Here is a 15,220-nt window from a genome sequence, read left to right as displayed (position 1 = left end):
ACAAGAATACAAGTGGACACAGATGAACACACAGTGAATGGACACAGAGAGCAGACAACTGGGTGGGGGGAAGGGGAGAGAAATAAATAAAAAATTAATATTTAAAAAAAAAAAAAGAAAAGCTAAGGGGAAGATAAACTGAACTGGGAGAGACAGGCTGGTTTGCTCCGAGGCATTTAGATGTGTTTCACGTATTCATGTTGGAGCGAGGACCAGCATGCTGCTCACAGGGCTCCTCAAAAAGTCTGTAGGTAAGTGTTAGGAAATTCTTGTGGCTGGTTTTGGTTTCAGCCATTTTTCACAGCACACAGGATAGAGAGAGCGCTTAAGGGTGCTGGTGCTAAACCACACTGAACAGACAGGCTTGCTGTTCTGAGTACCCCCCCTCAGTTTGTAAGTTTAGGAACTGGTTACTTTAGAGGACATGTGGACAACGGCTTGTTTTATCACATGAAAGATGTGAAATTGAGGTTACCAGTTTCACATGTCTTTGTTACAAAGGATTTACACATCTGAACCTTGAAATTCAAATTTTTACTACTACCTTTCTATACAATTTGTGATACAATATGAGTTCATGATTCTGTGTCTTAGGTTAAGACAGTTTTTGTTTGTTTGTTTAAGGAGGTACTGGGGATTGAACCCAGGCCCTCATACATGTGAAGCAGGCATTTAACCACTGAGCTATACCTGCTCCACAGCAGTTTTTAAAAGTACATTTCCTAGGACAAATTTTAGAAAAGAGATAGAGCTTGTAGTTTTGGAGATGGGCTTTTATTTTGGTAGTCATTTAAAAAAAGAAAACACAATGAGGAATACTTGACGAAAGTCCATATGAAAATGTTTATAAATAGCTTACCTACAGAATTTCTGAAGCTTTATCAACTTTTAATTTGCAGGCATAAGTATGAATTTCTGCACAACAGGACGACTCCAGATATAAGAGTAACCGTTTCTCCAAAGAAGATTGGTGTTCTGTTAGACTATGAAAATTCTAAATTGTCATTTTTCAATGTGGACATTTCTCAGCATCTCTACACATTCAGTTGTCAGCTTCACCAATTTGTACACCCGTGTTTTTCTCTAGAAAAGCCTGGATGTCTAAAGATACACAATGGCATTTCAATGCCAAAGCACGTCACTTTCTATTAGACCGTTCCAATGCCAGCTTCCTCTGTCTCTCTTCTGTACAGACTCCTCTCCCAGCCACTCATGCCGCAGCTGGCTTGACTTAACATTCAAGCACCATGCACCTAGCACATGTGCGCATGTCATGATCAGCAGACCAGCGTGCTGGCACTCATCTCCCTGGACCTGGATTCTAACCCCGTGGTACTGCCTACTGTGTGATTTTAGGTTAGAATTACCAGTCCCAACCGTAAGATAAGGAAGTAGACTAAATGAACAATTAAAATAACGCAGATATGTATATTTAACAATGTTCTCAGCTACTGAAATACCAAGTGCAGAGTAGAAAATAGGATACCACAGTGCAGGCACGTTTGGATTCATGGTTCTAACAGGCTTTATGGGGTACTTTATATATTCTCCCACAAAACACTGTTACTTGTCAGTCTGTGTCTTTCCTACTAATACACATAAAAAGCTCCAACCACAGGAGGTAAGTGAGCTGCCCACAGGTCATTCTCATTGACTCCATAATACATGGATGAAAACAACAACATGGTTTTAATATAATTTTATTTGGCCAAGAAAAAATTGCCTAAAATTGGCTTTGACATTTAAAATCCACTTAATTGAAATAACGCAGATGACTGTCTTCAAACATCACAGCATAAAGAACCTAATTTTAAACATTTTTCTTATCTTCGAAAAGAAGGAAAAATAAGTCCCGAATGGAAGCAAACAAACCTGGTTTTGGTAAAATATTCCAGTTCTTTAAATCCATGAATAATCTGCTGAAACTAAATTTCAGCAAGGGGCAGGATTACTCCAAGGCCATATTTACCTGCAACCTGCTGATAAATCTGTTAAAAAACAAAACAGAAAATAACTTTTAAAAGTCAGACCACTAGAGCCACAAACTGTTGTTGATATAACTAAGAGTTCTTCCCAGCTCCCTGATACTGGACAGTTAAAACAAAATATACCAAAACCTGTTCTTTTCTTAGCTTTATCTGTTTAACTTTATACCTCCTGAGCAGGTCATTAACATAAGCTTCATCTTCCCCACCTTAACAAAGGGGAAAGAATATGTAAAATCACCACAGAATCTTGGTGTAAACTAACATGATTTAATAAGTCAGAGCATTCAGAATTTTAGGCCCACTTATTAGTTGGAATTGGAAAGGTGGTTAGAGATTTGGGATATAAAACAAAATTAGTGTCTAGTAAAAAACTGTCTTTTATTTGAAAACGTATTTGTTTAATAATTGATTCCCTGCTAGTTCAAATGATGGTATGCACTCACTTGTTTACATCCAATAAAATGTTTCTGCAGCATGTGTCTCATCATCAGTATAAAGCAGAGGAAATGCATGGGCAGTGGGGCCTTATCTTAAAATTTCTCACCCTCCAAATTTTGTTAAAATCAGATCCACATGCTAGGAGCTGCTTACAGCATAAGTCACTGTGTTGTGGTACTCTGTAAATAAGCCTATGTTTGTCTCTGCCCACAAAACTTCCTGGATTCTGTGAAGGCTGCACTGCAGGAAATACCTCTCTTCTACTTTCCAAAACAATTTCCATCATGTCTTGTCACTTCCCTGTTGAATGGAGAGTAAGATTCTCAGGAGTTCACTATGTCTTTCTCATCTATAAACTTACTATTCCTATTTTCTATAGTAAGGCTAATGGAAAATGTATAATTGCTGTGGGTAGATAAGTAGGTCTTGAATATATTTTGCAAACAAGACCTGTTCTATCTACCTTTTCATATAGGAGGCTAAAAGCAGAGTCAGCTTGACTTCAAGGACTCCATTTTGTTAGTCTCCAGAAGAACATGACCAAGTCTAGCTTTTAAAACACTGTCCTCTAGCATGTCAAGATAGTAAAGGTAATTAATTCTATTACTTTCATAACTTCAAGCTTTAAGAGAACTGAACCCTGATACCTGCTTGCTTCACTGCAGCCAATGGCTCATGAATCCAAATGAAATACACAAGTTTGGGATTTGGAAAGAAGCCCCCTGAGCACACTAACTACCCTCAGTCATTCTTGTAGGGGCTGGTTCTTGTCAAGTGCATCATGTCCTATTACTTTACTACTTGTTTTCTGCTATCCCCAACTCCTGAAAAAATAATAATGAAAAACCCATCTCACTGACTGACTTTTCTTAATTTTCCCAGACTTTGAGAGAATCGTGTGTTTCTGCTCTATTTTCACCTTATTCACACCCAGGTGCAAATTAAACAGCTTGCAGCTGATTCAAACAACTGCAGTCACTTGGACAGAGCCAATAAAAATGTTTTTGAAGTGTGTACTTGGATTCTGATCTTGCTGTTTCTCCATTTCTCATTCCTAAGTCTAAATATGGGGTCTTTTCTTTGAAAGGAGTTGAAGAGTTGCCCTTAAATTCAAACGACTGGACTGGAGACAGAAACAATCCATTCACTGGGCCTATTCACTGGGAAATCACCCAACCAACAACAGTTTTCCAGCTATGCATTTTAACAAGGCAGGAACGTTAGTTTTTAGAGATATACTTACTGGGTCTATATATATTATCTTTCAGTCAACCCGTCCTATTATTCTGCCACCTGGAAAGATTCCTACCCTCCCACTTTCTTTCACACATCCCAAACACTTATCTAATTAAAGGGGAGAGGGACAGAGAGAAAGAAGGAAAACACAAGCAGCACTATCAAAATGCAAGGTCAGGGAAGAGGATGTGGCTCAACTGACAGAGCATCCTCCTACCACATGGGAGGTCCAGGGTGCAAACCCAGGGCCTCCTGACTTTTGTGTGGTGAGCTGACCCAAACACAGCGCTGATGTGTGTAAGGCGTGCCATGCCACGCAGTAGTGTCCCATGCATAGGGGAGCCCCACGCGCAAGGAGTGCACCCTGCAAGGAATGCTGCCCCGTGCAAAAAAAGTGCAGCCCACCCAGGAGTGGCACTGCACACACAGACAGCTGATGCAGCAAGATGACGCAACAAAAAGAGACACAGATTCCAGGTGCTGCTGACAATACAGGCGGACACAGAAGATCACATACCGAATGGACAGAGAGAGCAGACAACTGGGGGGGGTCAGGGAAGGGGAGAGAAATAAATAAATAATCTTAAAAAAAAAAAATGCAAGATCGGTACTCCAGAGAAAGGTGTAAGCCACTTGAAACTATCTTTTGTATAATCTACAATTTATAAACCAGGCACCTGTAGTGGACCTCCCCCTCCTTGTCCACCTAAAACCTGTAGAGCTCAAAAGTCACTTCTTGGAAGCGCTGGCTAATTCCTCCCTGCCCCAGGCCAAGTTTAATGCCACATACCTCACCTCTTTCAGAATACTTGAATGGCTGTACTGCATTATTGGCTTGTATCTCCACTTGATTTTAAGTCAATCAAAAGCAAGGATTGTGCCTTAGTAATCTGTTCTGAAAGAGAACATGCAAAGAATGGCCTTAGGAGCTAACATACTTGAAAAGAGCAAAGAGACACCAGATTGTCTTCCAAATCAAAGGAAAAGCCTCTTCAGTGGAAAGCAAAGCGGTTTTCAAATGTGTGTATTAGAAGGTAGTTAAAAATAGAGACAAATGATTCTCAACCTTTCTTCTGCCCCAACACACCTAAGGGATTAAACACAGTCCCCTTAGTAATAGTGATCCATGGCGACTTCTAACGCGGGAAGGGTGCGGGGGTGCAGAACAATCTGGGAGGCGGGGAAGGAGATGTATGTGTTCAAATGCCCTCACGCCCAGAAGCACTGCAAGAGACTCAATACAATATGTATTACAGTTTTGGCTATTCCTAAGAGAGCCCAAAGATCCATAACGTATATTTTAAATGCTGTAAATCATAAATTTGATTCACGTGTCCTGGAGGCTGGTGAGTGGAAGTTAGCCCCTTAGCTAGTTGTCTGAGTTCTGGAAGAAAAGGAGGGGGGAAGGAGGCTGTAACATGTTGCTGGTCACTGGTGGTGGTGGGGGAGCGGATGAGTGACCAAGAGTAAACTGGCCAAGGGAGCGAGTGAAACAGAAACTGCCTGTGGTAGGTCCATGTCCAACTCCAAAGAATTGGTGAGGTCTTCTCTTTTTAGGCCTTGGTTCTTGAGGAGTTGGAATGAACCATCATCTCCATCTGTATATAAAGCAATAGGATGAAAACACAAAATGGACATCTGTTTGTATTTTCTTAATCTGCAGTTATACAGCTCCTGGAAATAAAAGACTGTGCTTATTACTGCATGTTTAAGGTGATATTCTGCTCATGTCATAATCACTTGCAACAGCAATCATCTGTCTGTATCATCTAAAACTTTTTTGAAAGATTTACATGAGCAGCTCTTCACAAAGCATGGTCAGGGGAAACTGTGGGGGCCCCTGAGATCATTTCAGGGGGTTAGTGACGTCAGAACTATTTCCATTGTAATACAAAGATATTATTTGTCTTTTTAATTTTCATTCCATGAACATACAGCAGAGTTTAACCAGAAGCTATATGGCAAGTGAGAATGTTTATCACTCTGACAAATAATGGATTATGTACTTATATATTTCAGTTTTAATTTCATTTTAAAACATTTCTCAGTAGTAATTTCTAACACCATAAATATCAATTTATATAACCGACATGAACAAAATCTCTTAGAGTCCTCAATAATTAAGGGATCCTGGGAACAAAAACTTAAGAGAATTGCTTAAATAGTACATTCATGGCTCCCCAACAATGAGCATCTACTTGAATTCCTCAACGGTAATATTTTTTCCCTTGTGGTAACAGTTCTTCAAATGTTTGCTAATATTTTGGGGTTGTTTTCTAGAACTGTGTAGTGGCTTGGAAGTTATATGCCCAGAAAAATAAGTTCCTCATCTTAATCCATTCCTGTGGGTGTGAACTCATTGTAGATAAGACCTTTTGATGAGGTTTCTTCAGTTAAGGTGTGGTCCAACTGAATCAGGATGGGTCTTAATCCTACTACTGGAGGCTTTACAGAGAAGGCCAAAGGGAGAGAAGTCACAAGGAACAGCCAGAAGCTGGATGTCAATGGAAAAAGAAGAGAAAGGAGAAGCAGCTGCTACGGGCACTGCCATGTGAAGGAAAAGCCAAGGAACCCCAATGACTGCAGGCCAGTCAGAGGATACCGACCCTGGGAGGAAGTAAGCCCTTTAGCCCCTGAAATGGAGAGCCAACAAATTCCTGTTGTTAAGCCACCCCAATGTATGCATTTGTTTTAGCAGCTGCGAGTCTAAAACAACCTCTTGGGCTCCCTTAATTTCTTCAGACATGTCCACTTTCCTATATTTTCACTTAAAAATAAGAGAAAGATGGCAGAGATAATGCACAATACATAAACAGCCTAAGCACCAGATACAATATTATCTAAGAAGACAGTTGAGGACTGGATACAGTACACTCTACAGAATCTCACCTGGACATGCAGGCAATTTATGAGTTCCTTTAGCTGGTTTCTGATTCAGACAGTTTTGGGTAAACATTTCACAGGTTATTACAGCAAATATTCATAATGAGAGCTCAGATAATAAGTAGTTGGCTAAAAGTCTTTCAAGGAGAACACATGTCTTGTTTAATAAATCCAAGGCCTTTCTGTGTAAAGTTATGAAACAGGTAATGAGAAGTTCCATCTACACATTTTGTTACACTGTATACAGAGCTGGATGGGAAATGACAGAGCAACATGTTTCTGACCTTCATCTCTAGGGTATTTAAGGTGTAGATGAATAACCCCTGGGGCATATTAACTTTGCTTTTGATGGAGTCATACTGTATTTAAGTGTACATCACCACCTTCTTCACACACCTCTCCGAAAAAAAAAAAAGACGGATTGTGTGGCAATCCGAAAAGACAACAGGGTGTAGTGGAAAGAAGTATGGGCTGGATATGTAGGAATCCCGCTTCTAGATTCGGCTCTCCTACTAACAAGCCATGTGACTTTCAGTTTATCTCCTCTCACTACTCTTCATTTTAAGGTGAAACGTTCTGCCCCTAATACCAAATGATTTTATTGGCAGACTTAGGAAGCTTAAAAATTACCAACTCTGTGTGCATCTGTTTTCATACTAATGCAAAAGGTGCTACTGACTCTAGCAAGAGCCACCGAATCTGAACGTCTGGGTCTGTGCAGGCCCTCAGTTATGGTGCATCTCTTACGAGCTAGATACAGGATAACACCAACAATGTGAAAATCGAATTTTTTTCCCTTAGTATTTACCATGTATGCGTGCCTATTTCTCCCTTCCACATCTATCTCCATCACAGCCCCCTACACTACCAAGCTCGCTTTACAGACGAGAACAAAGGCTAAGGAATGAGGCTCAAGTCTCTGGTAGCGCTGACCCTGCGATAGATATACTGACCCTACTGCTGTTCCCGCGGCATCCCCAGAAGCCGACACGCCTGCCTGCAGGAATCCCGCTGTCACCCAACCCGCCAGATGGCGGGAGAACTGCCTTAGTCTACCGCACGGACACTGCCTGAACACCGGTGTCGCTTCCCCGCCGCAACTTGTCTCTTCTTCCGGCTGAAGCGCACCGTTTCCGCTTTCCTGGGTGAGGAGGAAGTCCCGCCCCAGCCGGCGCAGCGACGTGACGTGTCGTGGCGCGACGAGGCGCCGCGCCCTGTGTCTGATAGGGTGAAGCGGGTTGGTGCTAGCTCTGCGGGGCGTTAGGCTCCCCGTCGGAAGTGATTGTGGAGAAGATTGGGTGGGAACTTGTTCTTGCAGGGTCGCCGACTGCAGGGAACCTGGAGGGGGCCGGGAGCCGTGAAGCGAGCCGTGGGAGAGCGGCGTGGAGACCCGCTTCTCCTCAGGACTCCGCTCATCCGCAGGCGTCCTCTCGGGAACTGAGTCTGCCCTTCCCCCAGCTGCCCTTGTTTCTCGCTTTGCTCCACCTACCGTTCGTTGTATTTAGTTCTTACTGTCTTTTACCTCTGTTGCAAATATCCTGCCGTAAAAAAAAATGGCTACTACTTATTGATAATTTGGCTGTACTTCATCTCAAAGCAGGTCATAAACGCTTGGTAATTCTGGACTATTTACTGCTGGAAGCCCAACAGTTGGCTTACTGTTGAAGGAATTGAGCGCCTATTATGGACATCGCACTGTTGGAGCTACGAAAATAACTTAGAAATGAAACTTGCTACCAAAGAGCTTAAGAAGTAGGGAAGCCGAGATCTGACGATAAGCAGCTGTAATACAAGGTACAACTTGCATTAAACGTAGTTCAGTTAGATCTGGGAAAGTTTCACGGACATTTGGGTCATTCTTTGAAAGGTGGGTAGGATTTGGATACACCATTATAGAGAGAGAATTCTGAACAAAACAAACATCAAAAAGCGGAGAAGGAAGCACTGGTTGAACTGGAAAATAAATTAGGTTAAAGCAGGAAGATCTTGAATGCGGGCCAAAGAGTTGAGAGCCTATATTAAATGAGCCAAACTTGCTTTGTGTTATTCATTTCAGCTTTAGCCTTAAATCTTATTATTGAGCATATCCTGTGGATTTTCATCCCATTGTCTGCTCATGCTGTTTCTTCTGCCTGGGATGCTGCTATCAAGCTGCACAATTTTTACTTGTCCATTTTTCTGCCATGCGTTAGAGAGAAAGCTGTACCTGTTAAGAGAACAAAAGCTCACCCGATTGTGGAGGAGAAAAGAATTGTATTAACAGTCTTGCAGGGATGGGCACACAACCTGGATAAAATGACTGGCACACCAAACAGCAAGAAACACATTTATAGCCTAAACATAACACAGATCCCTCCCCTGTTCTCCATTGACTGGGTACTTAAGAGGTTACAGCCTATCCGAATTGTCTAAATTTTGCGGTTCCACTCTCAGTCGCTGCTCTGCCATCCCTATGCTCTGGTGGGCTAGGCAGGCTCCGTGCCACTTCCTTCCTGGTATGCTTTTCAAATTTGGCTCAGCTTTCACTATTGGCCCCGCCCCCACCCTCACCATTGTCCGCCCCCATCTTTGCACCACTTTTCAAATTTCTGACGTACCAAAGCTGCTAGAACCCCTTTCCCTCCCTCCTAGAATGGCAGAGCCAGCTCTGGCTTCCCCTTTGTGAAAATTAAACAACCCTTTCCTACATGTGGAAATTGTACTATAGCATGAAGGGGTGAGCCATTCAACTCATAACGTCAGTATCCCCCAAATACCAAAACCTGACAAAGCTAGCACAAAAAAAGCAAGCACAGACCAAACTCACATAAATATTAATACACAGCTCTAAAATAAAACAACAAATCCTATGCTCTTACCTGGAACAATAAAGGATTTAATCCCAGAAATGATTTAATTGTCTGATACTATAATTCATTATACTAATAGTTTTGAGGTTAAAACTGTGATCATCTCAACAGCAAAAATTTTGAAAAAAATCAATATCTACTTTGAATAAAAAGAAACAACTCTTAGCAAAATGGGAATAGATAAATACCAATGTGATAAACAGCACTTACCAGAAATTTACAGTAAACACCATGCTTTGTTAAGCATTAATGGCATTCCCATTAAAGCCAAGAAGAAGCAATGCCCACTTTCACTGCCAGTATTCCACAATGTGCTAAATTTTCTAGCCAATATAAAACAAGCAAAAGACAGAAATAGGCAAGGTAGAAATGGAAATATTTGCAAATGATGTGATTTTCTTCCTAGGAAATGAGAATGAAATGACAAACTATTAGAACTAATAAGATGACTTAACAAGGTGGCTGAATATATTAACATATAAAAATATCTATATATCTAATAAAAACAAAGAAAAAAAAAACACCCAAAAGTACCAATATGAACTATCTATGATACATGGAATAAAATATGTACAAGACTTTTACAGGAAAATGTGAAATATTATTGAAAGGCATTAAAGACTTAAGAGATTTCATGTTCCAAGATGGGAAAATTCAGTATTTTAAAGGTAGCAGTTTATCCCAAATTAATGTTTTCATAGTGTCAATTAAAATGGCGATAAGATCTCTCGAAGTAATCAAAGTATTATTCTTTTAATACACTATTGGGTTTTATATCTTAATTAGAATGTATCTTATGAGAGAAGTTAATATATAGAAGTTGTTTTTGTGTATTAATCAGGTGTTGGTATTTAATTCATACTATATACCTTAAAATATATGAGGGAGAATATAATATTTTTCTATGGTCTGAAATAATTTAAGTAGTTTTAGAATTATCTGCTCTTTGAAGGCTGGATAGAGAACTCAGTTGTGAAACTATTGTATTATATGATGCTGTAATATACCGTGGTCTTTAAACCATGTGTCTCCTCTTCTATAATAAATGGACTGTTCAACTTTTCTACTTTTTTGGGGACCAATTATGATCATTTATATTTTGCTTGAAAGTTATTCATTTCCGATAGGTTTTTCAGATTAGTTGCATGTATTACACATAGAATGTTCTTTAATATTCCGCATATGTGGTTATTTTCTCATTCCTAATGTTACATATTTTTGCCTTTTTTTCCTGTATCTGGCCCACAAGGGATTTATCTTTTTTGTTGATCTCTTAAAAAAACAGCTTTGGAGTTTATTTAAACTTTTTACTATTGTCTTCAATTTATCCAATTTTAGTTTTTGCAATAGTTCTTCTTCCTACTCTTTTTTTTTGGGGGGTGGGGGAAGGTGTACCTGGGACTTATATGCGGGAAGCTGGTTATCAACCACTGAGCCACATTGGGTCACCTGAATTGGTTTTCTCATTAGTTGGCTTGTTTGTTTTTAAGAGGCACTGGGAGGGAAGCAGACATGGCTCAATTGATAAGAGTGTCCACCTACCATATGGTCCAGGGTTTGATCCCCAGGGCCTCCTCACCAGTGGTAAGCTGGCCCATGTGCAATGTTGCTGTGTGCAAGGAGTGTTGTGTCATGCTGGGGCACCCCCACATAAGGGTGCCCCATGTGCAATTAGTGCATCCAGCAAGGAGAACCTCCCCATGTGAAAAAACTGCAGCCCACCCAGGAGTGGCACTGCACACCCAGAGAGCTGATGCAGCAAGATGATGCAACAAAAAAGATACAGTTTCCCAGTTCCGCCTGACAATACAAGCAGATGCAGAACACACAGCAAATGGACACAGAGAGCACACAACGGTGGGGAAGGTGAGAGAAATAAATAAAAAAAAAAAAAAAAAAAAAAAGAGGCACTGGGAACCAAATCCAGGACCTCCGCTGTGGGAAGCAGGCGCTCAATCACTTGAGCCACATCCACTCCCCTTCCTACTCTCTTTTGATTTAGTATTCATTTCTAATTTTTAAATATAAATACTAAGATCCCTTATTTTTTCTAAGTTCCTTTAATTTTTTTTCTCTGAAACAACTTTTTGTTACACAGGAAGCAGAATTGCAACACAATTTTCTAACGTTTGTAAATTAGTTCACAAAAGGGATGCAAAATGTTTGTAGTAGGACTATTAAATATTCATGCAACTAAAGTCATTTATTGAATCTTACTTGTACCAATACAAACATAAAATTATTCCATGATTAAGTGGCCCAAATCTAAAACCACAGTTGTATTAGTGGATCTCTCTTCCTTTTGTAACTAACATTTTAACATTACTTCTGATAGATTCCTTTATCAAATGGAATCCACAACTGAATTTTTAAAACCTGTTTAATAAAAGGATGCCTAAAACTCTGCAAACCAAGTAGTTGGATTTATAGAAAATTCAAGAATTGGTGAGATAAAAAATTCTGAGAATAGTATTTTCATTTATTCATGATACAGATACTAATATACTCTTAGAGGTTTTTGCAAGCTGAATTTTGGCACAAATGGAAAAGAGGCAAAGAAACACAAGATGGTGGCCTGGGTACATAAAGCTGCACAGGAATTCAATACATGATTTTGGTTCATTTTTTTTACAACATGGTGGCTATTTTCTTGTATTATCTTTTTTTTTTATTTCCCCCTCCCCCTTGCGTCTGGCTTGCTGTCTGCTCTCTGTCATTCACTGTTCATTCTTCTGTGTGTCTGTATTTTTAAATTTTTAAAATTTATTCCCCACTCCCCTTGCGGCTTGCTTGTTGTTTTGTTCTGTGTCCATTCGCCGTGCACTCTTATGTGTTTTACTTGTCTCCCTTTTTTGTTGTGTCACCTTTCTGAGTCGGCTTTCTGCAGCACATACAGGCCAGCGGCTTTCTGCATTGTGCAGGAGAGCCTCCCTTCACAAGGAGGCCCTGGGATGTGAACCCAGGGTCTCCCATTTGGTAGGCTGGAGCCCAACTGATTGGGCTACAGCCGCTTCCCTCTTGTATTATCTTCTACTAAACCTATAATAAAAGACTGTTCTAAACCTATAAATCAAAGAAAATTTGATAAAACATTAATTTTCAAGTTTCATAAATATATACAATTCCATTTATAAAGTCTCTACATTTGCAGGGTTTCATAGATTAAGATAATACATAAACTCATAGAAGTTCCAATTTATGCTTTTAGATCTGCCATTATCTTCACAAATATTCAATGAAGCCACAAAGATACAAAAAAAATTTGGGTACTAGAATCTATCCAAAATTTTTTTTTTTTAAACCAGCAATTCCATAAAACAGAATGCATATCAACCCCTTACTTTCTTTTGCTTTTTGTGTCAGTTTGTAAAACACTAGAAGCTGACATGAGGTTATATATATATATTGTCCAAGAACTTGGTTTTCTGATTTTAGCTTCAGATTTTCTTCCTTAACTGCATCTGCTCTTGCTGAGAGATCTTCCAGTGTGGGTTGGAGTTTCGACACTTGATTTAGTAGGCTGTGTTTTTCCTCCAGTTCTACCTGATTATCAGCATCAACAGCATCCAAGTCAGCATTCATCATCTTGGATAGCAAACTTTTGGGCCTCAGGTACAAAACCCCTAGTCAATGTTCTTCTGTTTGAGGTGCTGGGAGGGGAGGAGTCAGGAGGACGCCTCAGGCTAGGGCAGGGCACTTGGACCAAAAGACAACACCAGCTCCCTCCTTTAATTTCAAAATTTAGTGATAAAGACTTCTTTTTTTCCTTTAAGGCAGAACCAGGAATTGAACCCAAGACCTCATACATGGGAAGCAGACACTCAATCACTTGAGCTACATCCACTCCCTGATGAAGACATTTTAAGGCCATAAATTTTCCTCAGAATGCAGTTTGTGGTGTTTTCCATTGGTTTTAGTATAAAATGTTCTGTGTTTTCATTGCTCTTTACATAGGTTGTAATTGTACTTTTAATTTTGTCTCTCATCCAAGGCTTATCCAGGAGTAGGTATTATATTTTTCAAATATTCAAAATACTTTGGTCATCTTTTAATTAAAATTTTCAGTTTTATTATTATCAGAGATTAGATTCTGTACTTTTAAATTAAAATTTTCTTTTCAGTCAAGTACTTGATCAATCTTTACATATTCCATGGACATTAAAAAAAAAAATTCTCTACCTACAAAGGAAAAGTTCCATACTTATATTATATCATGTGGACTGATTTTATTATTCAAGTTCTTGATTTTAGAAGTCAGTTCCTTCCTGTGTTGCTGAGGAAATCACAGACTCACTCAGTAGCCATCTCCCAGCCCACCTCACCCCCTCCTTCCCCCACATGCTTGCTTGCATGCAGGTGTTTGCTATGTTTCCACTCTTGTTTGTTTGTATGCAGGTGTTCGGTATGTTTCTGTTTCACAAGGGACCACAGGCAGCCAGGGGAGATGTTCAATCTTAACCAGCCACAGATGCCTGCCAGGGCTCAATGGTTGCTCATTGGCAGGGCCGCCTCCCGCTGAAGTGTAGAAAAGCCCAGCGCTGGGGCAGTGCATGTGTTCTTCATCTCTGACACAAATCTAGGCATGGGGAGCTGCCATTCACCAACCCTGACTCAAGAGGGTCAACCAGGGGACCAACCATAGTGGGATCTTCTCCCCTGCTCTTTTGGACCCTTCATGCTAGGTAAATAATAAAAGCAGTCATTTGTTGAGAGTCTCTGTTGTGCCTGAGCCTGTGTTCCCATGATGTCCTGGATAGCAACTTGCTCCAAGTGTGTTTCCTAGATCAGCCTGTTTTTAAAAGAGGTGTCATTAAAGTTTCCAACTTATTATACTTTAAAAAAGTTTTCCTTGCATTTCTAAAAGGTTTTCCATATGTATTTTTTAAAGATTTATTTTATTTTACTCATTCCACACACCACCACCACCTGTGCTCACTGTCTGCTCTCTGTGTTCATTCGCTGTGTGTTCTTCTGTGTTGTGCTTGTCTTCTCTTCTTGTCTTCTCTTTAAGAGGCCCTGGGAACTGATCCTGGGACCTCTGACCTGGGAGAGAGGCATTCAATTGCTTGAGCCACCTCAGCTCCTGTTTCTGTGTTTCTCATGGCCTTTCCTCTGTGCTCTTTTTTGTTGTTGTATCAGTTCACGGTGCAAGCAAGCTCTCTGTGATGCAGGCTAGTTATGCCTTCACCAGGAGGCCTCAGTAACTGAACGCAGGCACCCCCATGTGGTAGATGGGAGCCCAATCACTTAAGCCACATCTGCTTTCCCCATATGTATTTAATTGCTGTGTCTTTGGTTCATACAGGACTATGACTGCCTATCTTCTTTGCAAATTGTATTACATAAATTCCTTTTTTCCTATTTAGTACTTTTAACTTATATCTAACCTAATAATCCCTTATTCTGATATTAATCTTACCTTTCCCCCTTTCTTTGGCTTACCATCTGTCTGGTTTTTCATAGCCCGTCCCTTTATTTTCACCCTTCTATATTACTTTTAAATTTATTTCTAGTAAAAAGTACATTTATAGATATAGACATATAAAATGAGCATGTTTATTTTGTTTTCACCTAGTAAGGTCCATCCTCCACTAGCAGCATAGACTGCCTCAGGAGCTATTCTGTGGCTGGAATTGGAAGTTCCACTTCCCAAAAATGGGGGAGGAAGAGACAGCTGGGCACCAGCTTCAGTTACTGATTAGTAAATCCGGCGGGCTAAACTAGAATCCTAAGAACAGTTAAAGTTTCAATCTGTTCAAGTCAAAAAGAGGCAGTAGCCACCATCTTAACTCCACCCCCAGCATGAGGGGAAGCGGATGGACTGAA

At 40.2% G+C, this 15,220-nt stretch overlaps 1 protein-coding gene, 1 long non-coding RNA gene and 1 other non-coding gene across 6 annotated transcripts in view; 1 reads left to right on the top strand and 2 right to left on the bottom strand.

Moving 5' to 3' along the window:
- Window positions 1-3,440, top strand: part of FSD2 (fibronectin type III and SPRY domain containing 2) — a 46,903-nt gene extending 43,463 nt beyond the window's left edge. The window contains exon 13 of the mRNA XM_012530487.4: window positions 900-3,440. Within this exon, the coding sequence (XP_012385941.1) occupies window positions 900-1,152 (253 nt within the window). The 3' untranslated portion in view covers window positions 1,153-3,440. The remainder of the gene's footprint in view (window positions 1-899) is intronic.
- On the bottom strand, window positions 1,851-7,671 carry LOC111758797 (uncharacterized). 4 transcript variants are annotated; one of them, XR_011648493.1, is made up of 4 exons: window positions 7,499-7,654; window positions 6,552-6,727; window positions 4,453-5,336; window positions 1,852-1,988 (listed from the first exon to the last, which is right to left on the bottom strand). It is a non-coding gene; the product is annotated as an uncharacterized lncRNA (long non-coding RNA). The 4 variants fall into 4 exon arrangements; XR_011648492.1 differs by having other exon boundaries at window positions 1,851-1,988; window positions 4,458-5,336; window positions 6,552-7,654; XR_011648494.1 differs by having other exon boundaries at window positions 4,453-5,260; window positions 6,552-7,671.
- Window positions 2,830-2,956, bottom strand: LOC111758801 (small Cajal body-specific RNA 15). The gene has a single exon (XR_002792955.1). It is a non-coding gene; the product is annotated as a small Cajal body-specific RNA 15 (non-coding RNA).
- Window positions 7,672-15,220: the final 7,549 nt, after the last annotated feature.

Source organism: Dasypus novemcinctus, chromosome 3, assembly GCF_030445035.2.
Source record: "Dasypus novemcinctus isolate mDasNov1 chromosome 3, mDasNov1.1.hap2, whole genome shotgun sequence".
Taxonomy (NCBI): Eukaryota; Metazoa; Chordata; class Mammalia; order Cingulata; family Dasypodidae; genus Dasypus; species Dasypus novemcinctus.
Note: the sequence above shows the minus strand (reverse complement) of the source record. Positions and strands in the feature narration are given on the sequence as shown.